Source organism: Lissotriton helveticus, chromosome 12 (genome assembly GCF_964261635.1).
Source record: "Lissotriton helveticus chromosome 12, aLisHel1.1, whole genome shotgun sequence".
NCBI lineage: Eukaryota > Metazoa > Chordata > Amphibia > Caudata > Salamandridae > Lissotriton > Lissotriton helveticus.
In genome coordinates this window covers 544,408,314-544,423,365 of record NC_136073.1, presented here as the reverse complement: position 1 = coordinate 544,423,365, position 15,052 = coordinate 544,408,314, and the positions used below count along the sequence as shown (strand labels likewise).

The following is a 15,052-nucleotide window of genomic DNA, read 5'->3' as shown; positions in this document are numbered from 1 at the left end:
ACAATTCAATAGTGATATGGGTCGATAACTGCCACAAAGTAAAGGGTCTCTCCCAGGTTTGGGTAATACAGCAATGATAGCTTTATTAGATATGGGACTTAAAGAAGCCTCATGTTCTGCTTCCTGGAACGCAGAGTAAAGGGAATCAATCACTTCTGTACTTGCCCATCAATAAAATTCTGCAGGGAAGCCATCTTCGCCCGGTGCCTTAGGATAGGGTAAATTAGTTATTGTGTGTGAGATCTCTTCCTTGGTAATTTCTCCCTGTAGTATATCTCTATCTTCATCGGATAGGCAGGGTAAGTTTGCTTGTGTAAGGAAAGTATCTAATTTATCACCTTCAGCTTGATTTTCAGCAGTGTAGAGAGATTTATAGAACAATGCAAATTTGTTAACAATGTCTTGAGGTCTAGTTAAAGTAGTGCCTGCTGCTGATTTTATAGCTGGAATACCCATGGCAGCTTCTCTTTGTCGTAACTGTGCTGGTATTTAAAGGTTTAATGTTAAGCATGTCCTTACAGTGACAAGATACCCCCCCCCCCCCCCCCCCAAAAAAAGTTTTTTCTCACAGTTGTAGGGTTAGCTTTTTCATAAGAAATCATTGGGAAATAATATTACATTCAATAATTTTATCTCCACCGAGTGTGATGTTTATTCGTGGACTTTAAAATATATTTTTAGAAGCCCAATTTACTGGTAAAGTCAGATTTGTATTGCATAATTTGAAAGCCACCTAGATATATGTGAACCTGTTTTCTAGGGGTGAGTACATGTGTGTATGTATGTGTGTGTGTATATATATATGTCATCATTTAAAAAAAAATCACTAATATTTTATATCGCATGCATATTTAATTAATTCACACGATGCATTTTTTATTTTTTTTGAAAATTTTTTATTAATAGGAAGGAATAGTGGTTAATCAGTTTCACACAATTTGATGGTATTCGTTACAGTTTGTACATTTCACTTTTTCGTATGTGACAAGAAACCGCATTGAAGCAAGGACTGTGTTACAGTTAACCTTAGGAGACTTGTAGATACAGTAATCAATGGTCCTTTTGCTTGTAGTGTATTCCTCCATTTCCCCTCGGATACGATTCAATGAAAACATTACTTTTTTATAGTACAGAATAACAAACTTCCCATTCCCCCCCCCCCCCAACCATGTGTCATCATAGCCAGTGTGTCTCCACCCTCATCCCGTATCAGCATATGTCTTAGATTGCACGTCGTAACATAGCCAGGTCAGAGCCAATAATGTCGCCTTGTGTTGTCACTGAGGCAACTACTCCTTAGCCGGTCAGCTACTCCTCCTCCCCCTCCGAGTCAAGGTCATCTCCCTCTGGTAGGGGGTCACAGATTTCACCTCTGTATACATTCCACGCCGCCCATACTTTGTTCCATTTGCGGGGCGCTGCACGTAGCACGTATACTGACCCTTTCTGTCACCATTAGGATGTCCATGTTCTTAGCCCATCTATTGGCGGTGGGCAGGTCTGGTGCGCCCCACTTCTGCGCTATATCCCGCTTAGCCACTGTCATAGCCAGAGTCGCCCATATCAGTTCGTATCTATTCAGGTCATTGGGGTCCCAGATGTTCAAAAGGCACCTACGCGGTTCAGGCAGTATAGAGAGTTTAAGGGCTTGGGAGATCGAGCGCAGTATTTGACTCCAGAATTCACGTATTTGTGGGCATTCCCATAGTGTGTGCAGCAGTGTCCCCTCCTCCCCGCAGCCTCTCAAACAAAAGGGATGTGGTGCTCTCTGTATTTTATGTAATAGCGTCCTTGTATAGTAGATGCGGTGCAGGATTTTAAGTTGCACCAGTCTGAGTTTACTTGAGATTCCAACCTCCTTCGGGGAGGCCAACGCCTCATTCCATTCAAATTCATCTGTCCCACCTAGTTCCCCCTCCCATTTCTCTTTTAGTTTCAGCGTTGGGTCTTTGAGATTATTGATCAGTTTTTTATACGTAAGGGAGGTAGCGCTTTGGACCATGAATTCTGTTAGCAGTCTATCTTCTAACGGGGAGGAGTCTGGTAGAGTGGTGCCTGCAGGAATCGCCTGTAGTAATGCGTGTCTGATTTGAACATATCGGAATGTTTCTGTGGGTGCAAGGTTATACTGCTGTTGCAGGTGTGTAAATGGTACTACCGTGCCATTGTCCCAGAGGTCCCCTACCGTAGAAATGCCTATGGAGTCCCACCGCTCAAATCCCTTACAGCCTCTGAGGTTCCCCAATGTCTTTGTGTCCCATAACGGTGTCATATTGGTGATTCGACCCACCCATCCCAGTCGGGCCTGTGCCATGTGCCACAGGGCCGCCGTATGTTTGGTCGGGCCAAGTAGGGTTTTAAGTTGTGACTTGTTATAGAGCACAGACAGCATGCAGTCCGTTCCTAGTTGTGACCAATCTGCCCGGTAGGCAGGGTCCTCTTTCGGGGCGTGGATCCAGTAGTTTTTAACTTTCAGTTGGGCCGCCCAGTAATATAGTTGAATGTTGGGGAGCGCTATTCCTCCCTCGTACCAGCTTTTAACCAACTTATCGTAAGCTATACGTGCCGGACCAGTATTCCAGAGCAAGGTATTGACCAGTGCCACGATCTGCTTGAAGTACCGTGGCGGCACCAGGTGTGGAGTGTTCTCTAGAACATAGAGGAGTCTCGGGAGGGCCATCATCTTATATAATGCTGCCCTACCCAGTAGGGTCAGGGGCAGGGCCGCCCAATGCCTAACGTCCGCCCGCAGGCGATCTATGGGTGGCTTCAAATTGCTGGCAAAAAAGTCTGCTTCTTTACTTGTGAGGACAATACCTAAGTATTTGAAGGAGGCCGTCGTCGTAAGTAGAGGACAGCTCTCCTGCAATTTCGGCGCCGGGCCATGTAATGTATATATGGTAGATTTCGACCAATTTAGGGTGTAACCCGATGTGTGCCCGTGAGTGTTACAGAGGTCTAGTAGGGCCGGGATGCCTGCCTCAGGTGCGGTCATATAGATGAGCATGTCGTCCGCGTATAATGAGACTTTGTCCTCCCACCCCTCCTCCCACCTAATGCCTGCGAATAAGGGCGTAGACCTGATCTGAATTGCCAGGGGCTCAAGCACCAGTGCGAAGAGCAAGGGGGACAAGGGGCAACCCTGTCTAGTTCCCCTGCCTAGTAGGAACCTCGGTGATATGTGGCCATTGGCTACTACCTGCGCGACGGGCTTCGCGTAAAGCAGCCGTATCCACGCCATATATTTCGGCCCAAATCCCATACGTTCTAGTACCATGAAGAGGTATTCCCACTCCACAAGGTCGAATGCCATTTTAGCGTCGAGAGAGAGAATCACAGCCTGCTCTGTGAGGAGGTGCGCACGGGCCATCACACCATGGACTCTTCGGAGATTCATTGCAGTGCTCCGGTGGGGCATAAAGCCCGACTGGTCAGGGTGGATCAAGGTGCTGAGGTGGGGCATCAAGCGGGGGGCTAGAAGTTTAGCCAATATCTTGGCCTCAGCATTCAGTAACGATATTGGGCGATATGAGGTACACTCAGTCGGGGGTTTCCCCGGTTTGGGTATCGCTACAATCGTGGCCGTGCGTTGATCCAGCGGCAGTTCTGCTCTATCCCTGCTTTCTAAATACATGGCCAGTAATGGGGCACTGAGGTCTGGAGCCATGGACTTGTACCACTCTATCGGTATCCCATTCGGCCCTAGTGCTTTACCAGACTGTAACGCCTGGATCGCCAGCTGGATTTCTTCCTCCGTCGGGCCTACTTCTAGGGTATCCCTATCTTCTGGTGTAATACTGGGGACGGCAATATCTGCTAATGTTGCCGCTGCCATCTGCTGTGTGACCCTTCGTTCTGGTGTGTATATTGTTTGAAAATGTCGTGCCAATGCGCAAACAATGTCTTCTGGGTGCGTCAGTGTCCGCCCGTCCTCCGTGTGCATTCTCAGAATACCCTTCGCTCCATGCCCCCTCTTATCAAGCCATGCCAGCATGCGACCCGCTTTGTCTCCCACGTCGTATATTCTATATTTAGTGTTCGCGATGTATCCCTTTTCTGTCGTTTTAAGGTGAGCTAGGTATTGTTGCTGCCGAACCATGAGGGTGTGTGCCGTGGACGGGGAGGGGTCTGCCATGTGTGCAGTGTTGGCCGTGTTGAGTGCAAGTTCCAATTCTGTGAGTTCTTTTCGGGAATCCCGTTTGTGGCCCGTGATAGTTGCAATGGCCGCCCCCCTGAGGACTGTCTTGTACGCCTCCCACAGGGTGGATGGTGACACCACCGTGCCTGTATTTTCAGCAAAATACTGCGTTGTCACAAGTTTAAGTTTTTTCCGAATCTTGGGGATTTTCAAAAAGTTGGGGTAAATCGGGTAGATCCGTGCGCAACTTTTCCCCCCGGTGGTAAGCGACAGGACAATAGGAGAATGATCGGATATACCCCTGGGCAGTATGTCTACTTTGTCCACCATGTCTAGTCCCAACCCCAGTGCCATGAAATAGTCTATACGGGATAAGCTATTATGTACAGCTGAGTAATGGGTGTATTGAGTGGCCTCGGTATGCAGTTGGCGCCAGATGTCTACAAGACCCAGGGCTTCTACAAAATCCGATAGAGGTGCAGTACCTCGTGGTCGGGTCCTAGAGGGAAAGGTGTCCTTAAGTGGATCCATGATTGCATTAAAGTCCCCCCCAACAATCGTGTCGCCGTCTGGGAGGTCGAGGAGGAACTTGCCTAGTGCAGGCAGGGCCACAGAGTGTAGTGCTGGGGGGATATAAACCGATATCACATTCAGAGATCTGCCCTCCCATTGCCCATGGACTGCAGCAAATCGACCCTGGTCGTCCGCCACACGGCGTGTTATAATAAAGGGGGATGACTTTTTCACCAGTATACCCGTACCCCTGGAGCCCGCAGTGAATTCTGCGTGTACCGCCATTGTGTAGCCACGCCTATCAAGTGCCTTGCAGGTGGTCCCTGTGAGGTGGGTTTCTTGTAGGAGCACCAAATCTGGACCGTGCCGTTTTATGGCCTGTAGGACCAAGCCTCTTTTAATTTTGTCACCTAGGCCTCTGACATTCCACGTTAGCATGCGCAGTGGGGGTACCCCTCTAGTTACCGGGGAGCCCTCAGCGGGCGTGTGATTAAGGGGCCTGGCCATGAAGTCGGTGAGAGAGCATTGCACACAACGTGCCCCTTGGACTAGCGCATGTGTCGGTTCGTGTTATGCTGTGTAGGAGACATACAAATGTCAGGGTGGCAAGACAATGCAAGCGCTGAATGATGACTATAAACAAAAACATGAGTTCTAACAAGAAAACTTCAGTCCCATCCCCCCTCCCTGCTACCCTGCTCCACGGACCAACCCCCGCCCGTTTCCCCAACTGTGCAGAGTGCTTTAGTCCTTCCCTAAACATCTTACTTGCTTGTGGGGTTGGTGAGTCCCCCTCGGACACTGCCTGTGCCCACCTTACTCAGCCGCGTCAGATCCACGGCGTCAGCGGCACACTCAGTCTCATATCAATACATTTCGGCTTTAACCCGGAGCCAAATGTCCAGAGTCCAGCGGGTCCCTCTCCAGATCTGATTCCGTTTCATCCGCGCCTTCCTGACGGGGCGATTGGGAGGTCGGACTGTGCGTCGCCTTTGTAGTACGATGTTGCGGCCGGTCTCGATGCGGGCGGCGGTGCTGTCCCGCCGGTCTCCAGCCCTCCAGCCACTCCTGTGCCACCTCCGGCGTGTCAAAAAACCAGGTTTTCCCCTCGGCCACAATTCTCAGTTTAGCGGGGAATAGCATAGAGTATGGTAGTTCCCTGTCCCGTAGTGCTTTCTTGACCTCCGTGAAGGATTTACGGCGCCTGGCCACCTCGGCCGTGTAGTCAGGGAAGAAGGCCAAAGTTGCATTTTGGATCCGCACCGGCGGTGTGTTCCTCGCTGCCTGTAGGATCGCATCCCTGTCCCTAAAATTGAAGAGCCGGGCTAGCACAGGTCTTGGTGCTGCTCCCGTCTTGGGCGGGCCCCCCGGGACTCTGTGTGCCCTCTCCACCGAGAAGAAGTGGGACAGGCCTTTGGGCTGCAGCTTGTTTTTAATGAGATCTTCCACATAGAGGTCCATGGCCCCCTTCCCCTCCGTCTCCGGAAGCCCAAGGATGCGCACGTTGTTGCGTCGCGAACGCCCTTCCTGGTCGTCCAGCTTGTCGTGCAGGAGCTTGGTTACTTTCTGCATTTTCTCCATGGCCACTTGGAGTTCCGAGGTGTCTTCCACAAGTGACTTCGTGACCACCTCTACTTGCGACACCCTCTCCGCCATTTTGTGAAAGTCCGCTCGCAGCAAGGAGACTTCAGAGGAGATGGCGCCCACTGTAGTTTTTACCTCTGAGAGTGTTTTCATGATGTCTTCCAGCGTTACTTTTGTCGTTCCTTCTGTGTCATGGGTATGGGTATGGCCAGTGGAGGATCGCCCTGTATGTTGCTGTTGCCCTTGTTGTCCGTAGGCAAATTTGTCCAATTTGGCCTGCGTGGATCCACTCCGAAGGCCTTTACCCGCCATGGTGCTGGGGCTCGCGAAAGTCGGAGTCTTGCCCAGCTTATTCGCAGTCTGCGCCACGTCTGATTCCGCCGACTATAGGTACCAGCCAGGGAGTAGTAGGTCGATGGGCGTCGTACAGAGTTTCGCCCTTCGTTGTCTGTGCAGGTCTCACTGGTCGTTGCGGGGATGTAGGATAGGCGCGGCGGTGGCTGTGCTGGTTCCTGGTGATTCGCTGTACACCGCGTCCTGAGGCCCGCGCTCTCGCCCCGCGATATTTTCACCTTGTGTTGGAACGGCCCCCGCAGCCTCCAAGTATGTTCTGCCGTGCTGGTCCACCACCCTCGGGCACACCGGATGGCGCAGGTTCCGAACCCGGGCAGCCGCCTCCCTACAGGCCAGGCAAGCCTCAGTGTACCGGGTCAATGTCTTCACCAGGTCAGGGCTGCTGCCGTCTTCAGGTAGTATGCGGGCCCTGAGGCTCCCCCTCGAGCTCCGCATGTAACTACAGTATGGCGCCGTCCCCCGGGGGCACCGATGTCCCTCACCCCAGTTCGGAGCCGGCAGGACCGTCCACTGCGGCCCCACTGTCAAGCGGGGCCCAAAGCCCGCCTCAGTCGTCGTCCGCAGCCTGCCAGGCCCCCGGGGGGGGGGGGAGGGTCGAGATTCCAGCGCTGTTCAGCGCGGCCAAGGCTGGATTCGCTCTTTCTAGTGTGCTGCGCTGGCCCCACGGGATGAATTAGCAGAGTGTGTGTCACCAGACGACGCCACCAGGCGTTTCAGACCGGTTGTGCGCTGGTAGGCGGGTACCGGGATGTGTCCCCCCCTCTCGGCCGGCTCGGCTGCACTTCCGCCGGGGCCTGGGTGTTACGCAAGGCCGGTGCTGCTCCTCCGGCGGTAGGCCCAGACTCGCCACTTGGTGTACGTCAGGCTCCGGACCTCTGATTGTCCCGAAAGTCAGACCGGTGACACCGCTTCAGCCCCGGATCCGAACGCCGCCGCTTCAGGCGGGCGGGGTAGCGGATAATTGCGTCGGATTTGCTGTGAGGCTACAGTGCCCTCAGGAGCCCACACGCTAAGCGGCCGCCATGCTCGGCTGCTAGCCACGCCCCCTGCCACGATGCATTTTTTAATAATTATAAAAATGTTCAATAAAGTTTTAATGAAAACATGTCTATGACTTTCTTTTTACTAAGTTTTTATTATTACATTTTGTGGTTGAAAAACTTTTTAAATTAAACAAGCATGCCTCTGAGTCTTTCTTTTAATACTTTTTGGTCCAGAAAATGAAATCATAAAAAGAACCACAAGAGGACCTTGAACTCCAGCTGAAGAGCATAGAGCTTCAGCTAGGAGTGCTTTTATGAGTTTGCTATGTTCAACTGCAGTCATTGATTTAATGACCCAGGAAACTTACAGTTTTTTTTTATGGTGTTGGAGACTACTGGACTCCCTATAGCCCTTAACAACATAAAAAATAAAGTTTTGTTGCTGATCCCCCCCCCATTCTAGGGGCACTACTAAGCTTAATAAAATATAAAATGTAAGGCCCTTGCAGGACATTATGGGGCGCTCCTTCTAAGGTGTAGGGAATAATAAACGAGCGGCTACCGATGCTCATTTATTATTCACTTTAAACATTTTTTTTACTATGGTTGTCCCGATGCCCACCCGGGAAACACTCTACTTTCTTTTAATCAGGGGAGGTGGCTGCGCTGTCCCCCTTTCCAATTCACAAGTGGCCCCAGGGACCCCATCACCCAGGGCCTTTAAAAAACATAAAGGTAATTGGGAGCTGAGAGGCCCACCTTTGCAAACCTTAAGGGCCCCGGGAACCCCATTCAACAGGGCTAATTGAGCCATGGTGGGTGTCCACCCGTGGCACCCAAAATAATTACGCAGGTGCTGGTGGGAGGCGGCAGTTTGTTTTTGCTCCTGCCCACTGGGAGCAGCTGTTTTTAATTGCTCTAGCCGGTTGGGAACAAAGTGGGGCTCCCTGCCCAGGCGAGTGTGTGCTGCGCCCTCACTCTCCCGGGCAGCGAACTACTGTGTCTGGGGGTGGGCTCCCCCGCACACTGTGTATCTTGCCCTGAGGTTTGGGGTCTCTGGGGCATATAACAGTCCGCGGTCTGGGATTGCGCGGCCCTCTTCCCTTTTTACAATATTTGGTCCCAGAGTATGGGGTCCTTCCCTTTATAATAACTTTTGGCTCTGGCATGGGGATACATGGTCCTGCCTAGCTTGGGGAAGGGGTCCTACTCACGCCCCTTCCCCATATTTAATAAATTGCTATAAGGAACACGCCAAAGGGTGTGTTTAAAAAAAAAAAAAATATATATATATATATATCACAATCCAGCAGTATTGAGACTTAAACATTTCTGGGACCACCCCCAAAAAGACTAGAGGGGCATGGTATCCTAACTTGCCCCCTTATATCAATTTTAAAAACTATTCAGGACCGGGGACTAAGTCCCCGGAGTCCTGTAATGTCTTCTGCAACATTTTCCAAGTTGTTGCGCCCTGCTAATCAGAGCACTACTCCTACAGGAGCTAGATGGCCCAAGGGGGGGGGGGCGGAAGCCCCATTGGGCCAATCGGAACAATCTATTTTTAAAAATTTGGTTTGATGAACTCTCGAGAGAGTCCCTCTAACCCAACAATCCAGATATACAAATATTTTTTAGACTTATTGTCTCCAAAACTACTGAACGGACTATCCCCAAATCATTAAAAAAGGATGCTTTCTGGACCAAGATCTAACTTCCTGTCAAGTTTGGTGCAAAACTGTTCAGCGGTTTTGCGGTAATGCTTCTTAAAAAAGTATGTGGAAAATGAATGGTAGTTTGCGTTTTGGGACCCCCCTTTTTCTCAACCTCCCTTTTGATCGATAACTCTAAAACGTTCTTTGGACAAACTAGGAAAAAAGAGAACGTTTTTGGAGTGTTTTGTCGAGATTCGTCATATACACACGCACATATACACTTTGATGGTCTTGTGTCCAACCATGCATGAAGTATTGTAACACCACAGGACCGGAGTAGGGACTACTGTGTTTCATACTGTTATTTTTTTCATTTGTCATACTTTCTTGGTTTCACACCATATTAAATTAGACGTTTGTTAAAATCCAAGGCTCTTTTTAATGATTGAAGATGTATTTAAACTCCAAACATTCTCCCAGCATATTGCTACAGAATGAATAATGACTTGGCACTGACAAAGTTCTCTACATCTTCCTTTTTTCTTGAGGTTCAGTCATCTCTCATCTCAATGGTTTCTGCACATCTTCGCAACCAGATAATTTATATCCATATTCACACTACAGACTCTTGGGGGTCGATTCCGATTCGGGAAAAAACGCTCCGAATAGCGGTTCGGAGTGTTTTTCCCATACAATTCGTACCCTGCAACGTCACGCGTACGTACGTCGAAGTAAGATTCGTGCCAGGAGCCGGACTCAGTACGAATTGTACAGAGACCGTGGACTCTAATCCCCGTACGAGTCTCCGTCGGAATCCGCTGTACCCAACATCTGTACGGCTCGCGGCTGGTTTATACGACCCAGCAAGTACGATACGTGTCGGGTACGCACCGTTCGACCCTTTTTTTACGGGAGATGAAAACAGCCGTAAAAGCAGAGTTCGCGCCGAAACAGGTACGGAATGGCTGCCCACCCCGGGTATGGTGCATACCCCCATGATCGTAGGGGTACTCCCCGTACACCCAGCGTACATGGGGTACGGTGCGTACCCCCCCATGATCGCAGGGGTACGCACCGTACCCCATGTATGCTGGGTGTACGGGGCGTACCCCTGCGATCATGGGGGTACGCACCGTACCCCATGTATGCTGGGTGTACGGGGCGTACTCCTGCGATCATGGGGGGTACGCACCGTACGGTGTGTATGTGATTGTGCGCTTTTCCATACGAATCGCCCTTACCTGACGTGGACCGTACGGATCGCGTCCTGATGTCCCGGTCCGGATCGTACTCGTCGGGTCGTACGGCATGTGTACGAGTCGTACGGAGAGGGCTCCGGATACGATTCGTACAGACGTTTTTTTTACCGGATCGGAATCGACCCTTTGGTAGCTTCTTTCCAGGCTTAGTGCAGTTCAGTCTCTATTTGGTATGTAGGTCCTTCATGAGTACTGCAGCTTGAGGGTTTCATATGATCTGAAAATGTCTGGCTTCTTGGTTCAATTAGTACTTTTGCCAAACTCCTGTGATGGAAGCTCACAATGCAGCCGTCTGTTCAGATTTACGAAACATTAGCCTGTCTTAGTAAAAATAAAACTGTGGCAGCCTCACAGCTGAAGGTATCTGTTAGCTTGAAGAGCTCCAGACCTCAATCTTCTGAAGGGTAGTCATGAAAAGCTATGCACCTTATTAACTTTGATACTTTTAGTCCCGATAGCCCTTTGTATTTCAAGTTGTCTTTGCCATTCTCTGGGTCTGTATCCATAAATCTATGTTGCCTGTATAAGGGAGCTTGTGTTTGCTGAATTATATGAATTATTGCAGGGTGGAGACTGCACAGAATAGCTGCATACACAGTATTTATGCCCTCTTGTTTCCTATTTGAAAGCTGAGCATATATAGCATGGTCACTAGTCTATTTTTGCCAACTCCGTATCTACATAAGTTGATATTGTGAAGAAGTCTGTTTTCTATTCCATATATGATAAACGTTTTCTTTTCTGTCAACAGATTTGCATCGAGGGAAATATTGCAAGTGGAAAGACAACCTGCCTTGAATATTTTTCTAAAACTCCAAATATTGAGGTAATAAATGCAAAGTGTTTTTGTTTTGTGCATTCACAAATGCATGTCGACAAATGTGTTGTATTTCTGACATTCCTAAAAACCCACTTCTAATAGTAGTTAAGTCACCTATGTGTAGTGTTGAAGCCCAAACGAGCTATATATGTATAATGTGTAGACTTGAGGAATGCCATTCATGAAGTTAGCATGTATCTGCAGTAACAAGATTTGGGGCCAGATGCACGACCCTTGTAAATTGCTCCTCGCAATTTGCGCTCAATTGCGAGTCGCAAATTGTGATGCGCAATTTACAATGTACTACAGTGTCGGAGACACTGATTGCGATTCCCAATGGGGTAGCAAAATGGGAGACTCATGAATATTAATGAGCCACTCGCAATTTGTGACTCTATTGGGAATGGCTGGCCCTCCCTGGGATGGCGGCGTGCTGGGCTCAGCAAACCACCATGTCTGGACCTGATTTTCAATGAAGCAGTTTTTTTTTTTAAATGCAGCCCGTTTTCCTTAAAGGAAAATGGAATGCATTAAAAAAAAAACAAAAAAACGAAACGTTTTAGTTTCGTTTTTTAAGGGCAGGCATTGTTCCCTGTGACCTCTGCCTGCCCCTAAAAATATTATCCCCATGCACTTGCAAAGGGGAAGGGTCCCCTGGGGACCCGTTCCCTTTTGCGAGTGCATTACCACCCTCTTGAAGAGGGTGGTAATTTGCGAGTGTTTAACATTCATACATGGCGTTGGGGTCGCTATTAGGAATGGAACGCCCCTTCCTAATAGCGACACGCAATTCCTAAATAGTGAGTTGCAAATAAATTGCGAATCGCTATTTAGGAATTGTACATGGCCCTGTGACATTTTGCATGCGCAAACTTGTCACAAACCCATTTGCGCATGCAAAATAAGGTTGTACATTTGGCCCCTAAAGTGCTAATTAACTGTATATATTGGAGAAGACTTTATTATTTGAAAAATCAAACTTTAAAAAGAAATACCCATACTTTTATTTACTGTTTAAGGAAAGGAAGGGACAATCTGGATATTTGTTGCAGTACCGCTGAAGTAGTAGTATAGCGTAGAGGAAAAGGACGTCTTTTGTCCAGCACCTTTTCAGTTGTTGCAGTTCTTAAATGGTGATCCATTTGTTTGTGTAGCACATTTAAAAATTTAGCACAACATAGAGGAAGACTAAGGGCAACCATTTTTGTGTTCCTCCTTCACATATGGCTCTTTGGTTAGAGCTAGACATGGTTTTTACCCCCTGGCAAGGTTGGAGCTCTGCCTCGAGGGCTCTTAAACCCATGTGAGATATCTGGACTCAATTTAATTGATTTGTCACTCTGTGATATTTAGTTTTGTCATATGCAGAACGCAATATTTCTGTCTTTTTTGTCAGGAAATACTTCTTCTCTTTATCTTCTGGGAGTTAATATTTACTAACGTCCATTAAATGTTATATTTATATATATATATTAGATCAGCTACACCAAGGTGGCATTCGTGCACTTTCCTTGAAGCCAAAGTAAAGTTGTATTAGATTGAAGCTTGGAACAATGAAGTAGATGACATTAGGGAGGGTGAAACCTTGTAAATTAAAGAGCATTCATAATGCATTTGTTTCTGTTTGGTTTATTCCTAAAATAATTTGGTTCTCATCCAAACAGAAGAGTCTTCAAATCCTTTGTTGAAGACTAGAAGAGAGGTTTGGGTTCTGAAGTCAGAATGAGGGTGCTCTTGAGTGATGTTGCTGATCCATAGAGTATCTGAATATGGGTTTTGGTGAGTCAAATATCAGGATTTCTAGGAGAATCGAGCCCTTGTTGTAAGTCCTCTTTGGCCTCCTAAAATAGTGGGGAGACAGGCCCTAAGAAATCTATTTGCCCACTCGCTATGCTGAGTCAGATTTGACCATGGCAAGCTATTCTTCGGGTCTACTGGCCTGGCCTGGTCTGGCAAGCTCGAGCTAGCAAAGAACAGGCGTTGTGTTCATTCAGAAAGTGAATGAGCAACAAAATGCCTTTAAATCTTGTTTTTATCTTCTCACGTTTTCTATGGATGCAAACGCAGAGGCCAATTGCCTGTTTATGTGTTCTAACAAATTGCTGCTTATTTTATCCTGGAGATTTGTGTTTACTTTTCTTTCTCTGACTGCAATGTTAGAAGACTTTGTAAAGTGAACTGACTGACAATTGTGCGGGGCACACGACATTTAAATGGCTTGTAAATAAACTGTATACATATTTCAGACTATATTTCAGTTACAGATAGGGAACCACTTTTTGTAGTTTGGACAATGCTAATAGACAACTAAGTGGCAAGTCAGCGGTCATGTGTACCCTTTATGTGAGCTAGATGTTTATTATACATAGAGCAAAGTATAGTTTATCAAATGAAACCAAAGGTTTTTATACAGCAGACAAGCTAAGCTCACATATTTGGAAGGTGTTCTCACTGGTGATAATGTAGAAAACGGTGACTCTGTAAAATAAAATATTTGCTTAGGATCACACAATGTGAGACATGTTTTTGGGTCCAATAATTAATGTTATGTTGAGCTGATTATTCAGGTCACTAGATCTGCAGGTTTTCTAACATTTTTCTGATTTTTCGAGGCGTGAAGGTTAGTTGTACAGGGAGGATTACTAAGATGACTTGCTTTGTAAGCCACACATGCATCCAACCTTGAATGTAGGATTCTCTCTAAGCGTAACCAATGCTGGTCTCGTGGAATAAGTAAGATATTACTGTGGATGTTAGAAGTCTAGATGTGGAGATCTGAGCTGCTTTCAGAAATGCTAGCTAGGACTCTCGGTTTCCAGGTGAGTGAGCGGAGAGTAGGTGTTCATACTTTTTTTTTGTGAGTGTAGGTTATAATTAGCAGTCTTAGCAATGTTTTGTACACATTGCCATGGCTGCCTGTTGTTTTAGATAATATAATTCAGTGACTGAGCAGACATATTAGGACAATTTTCTGTATTGTTCAGTGACAGTAAATTATATTTGAAGATCAAAGGGAAATAAAAGACCCTCTTTTGTTGTTGGTTGTTACATGTCAAATATTTGCATTATTCTTGGAGACACCTGCAACCAGGCGTAAGGATCAGGTTGGCTCTCTGTCAGGAGTCCAGATCTCCCTTGTTATTGAGCATAGTACATATCTTTTCACACGAGTCACTCAAATCCTCCCTCAACTCCTCATCTGTACCTACCTCTCACAATGGACCTATTCCACAATCAGACGCTCTCTTGCATTTCATTACTAAACCTTAGTAGATGGCGTAGCAGGTTGTAGCTAGTGAATCCTTATGTGTCTCTTTTGTGGAAGTAATGAGAGAGACACAAATTTGTAACTGTTTTTTGTTGTTTTCAGTTTAAGGTGTTGACCTATAGTATAATGTTGTAGGGAGATGTCAACTGTTGCTTGTACTGTTCTCTGCCGGTTACTCAACACATGCTGCCAGTAACGGATTACAGGTGAGCGAGGCATTATCATATGTAGGAGGATGGCCCTGCCTCCCTGACATCTTAGGCGAGCCATCAATCTAAGTGGGTAATTTTTGGGTAATACCAGTACACTAAATATATTGTCTTAATATCTGTCAGTATTTGCCACTGATTTGTTAAAGGGAAACATGTTTTTCTAGTTGGTGTTTGTCAGTAGTATTCTCACACACTGTTCTCATTTTGTCTTTGTAGGTCATGGTAGAATGCTCAGTTGTCACTTAGTGCTCAGTGTGAAAGAAAAT

The 15,052-nt window shown here is 47.3% G+C and overlaps 1 protein-coding gene across 1 annotated transcript in view; it reads left to right on the top strand.

Annotated features, from left to right (window-relative positions):
- Positions 1-15,052, top strand: part of TK2 (thymidine kinase 2) — a 268,608-nt gene that overhangs the window by 45,664 nt on the left and 207,892 nt on the right. The window contains exon 3 of the mRNA XM_078671285.1: positions 11,238-11,312. Coding sequence (XP_078527411.1) covers positions 11,238-11,312 — 75 coding nt within the window. The remainder of the gene's footprint in view (positions 1-11,237; positions 11,313-15,052) is intronic.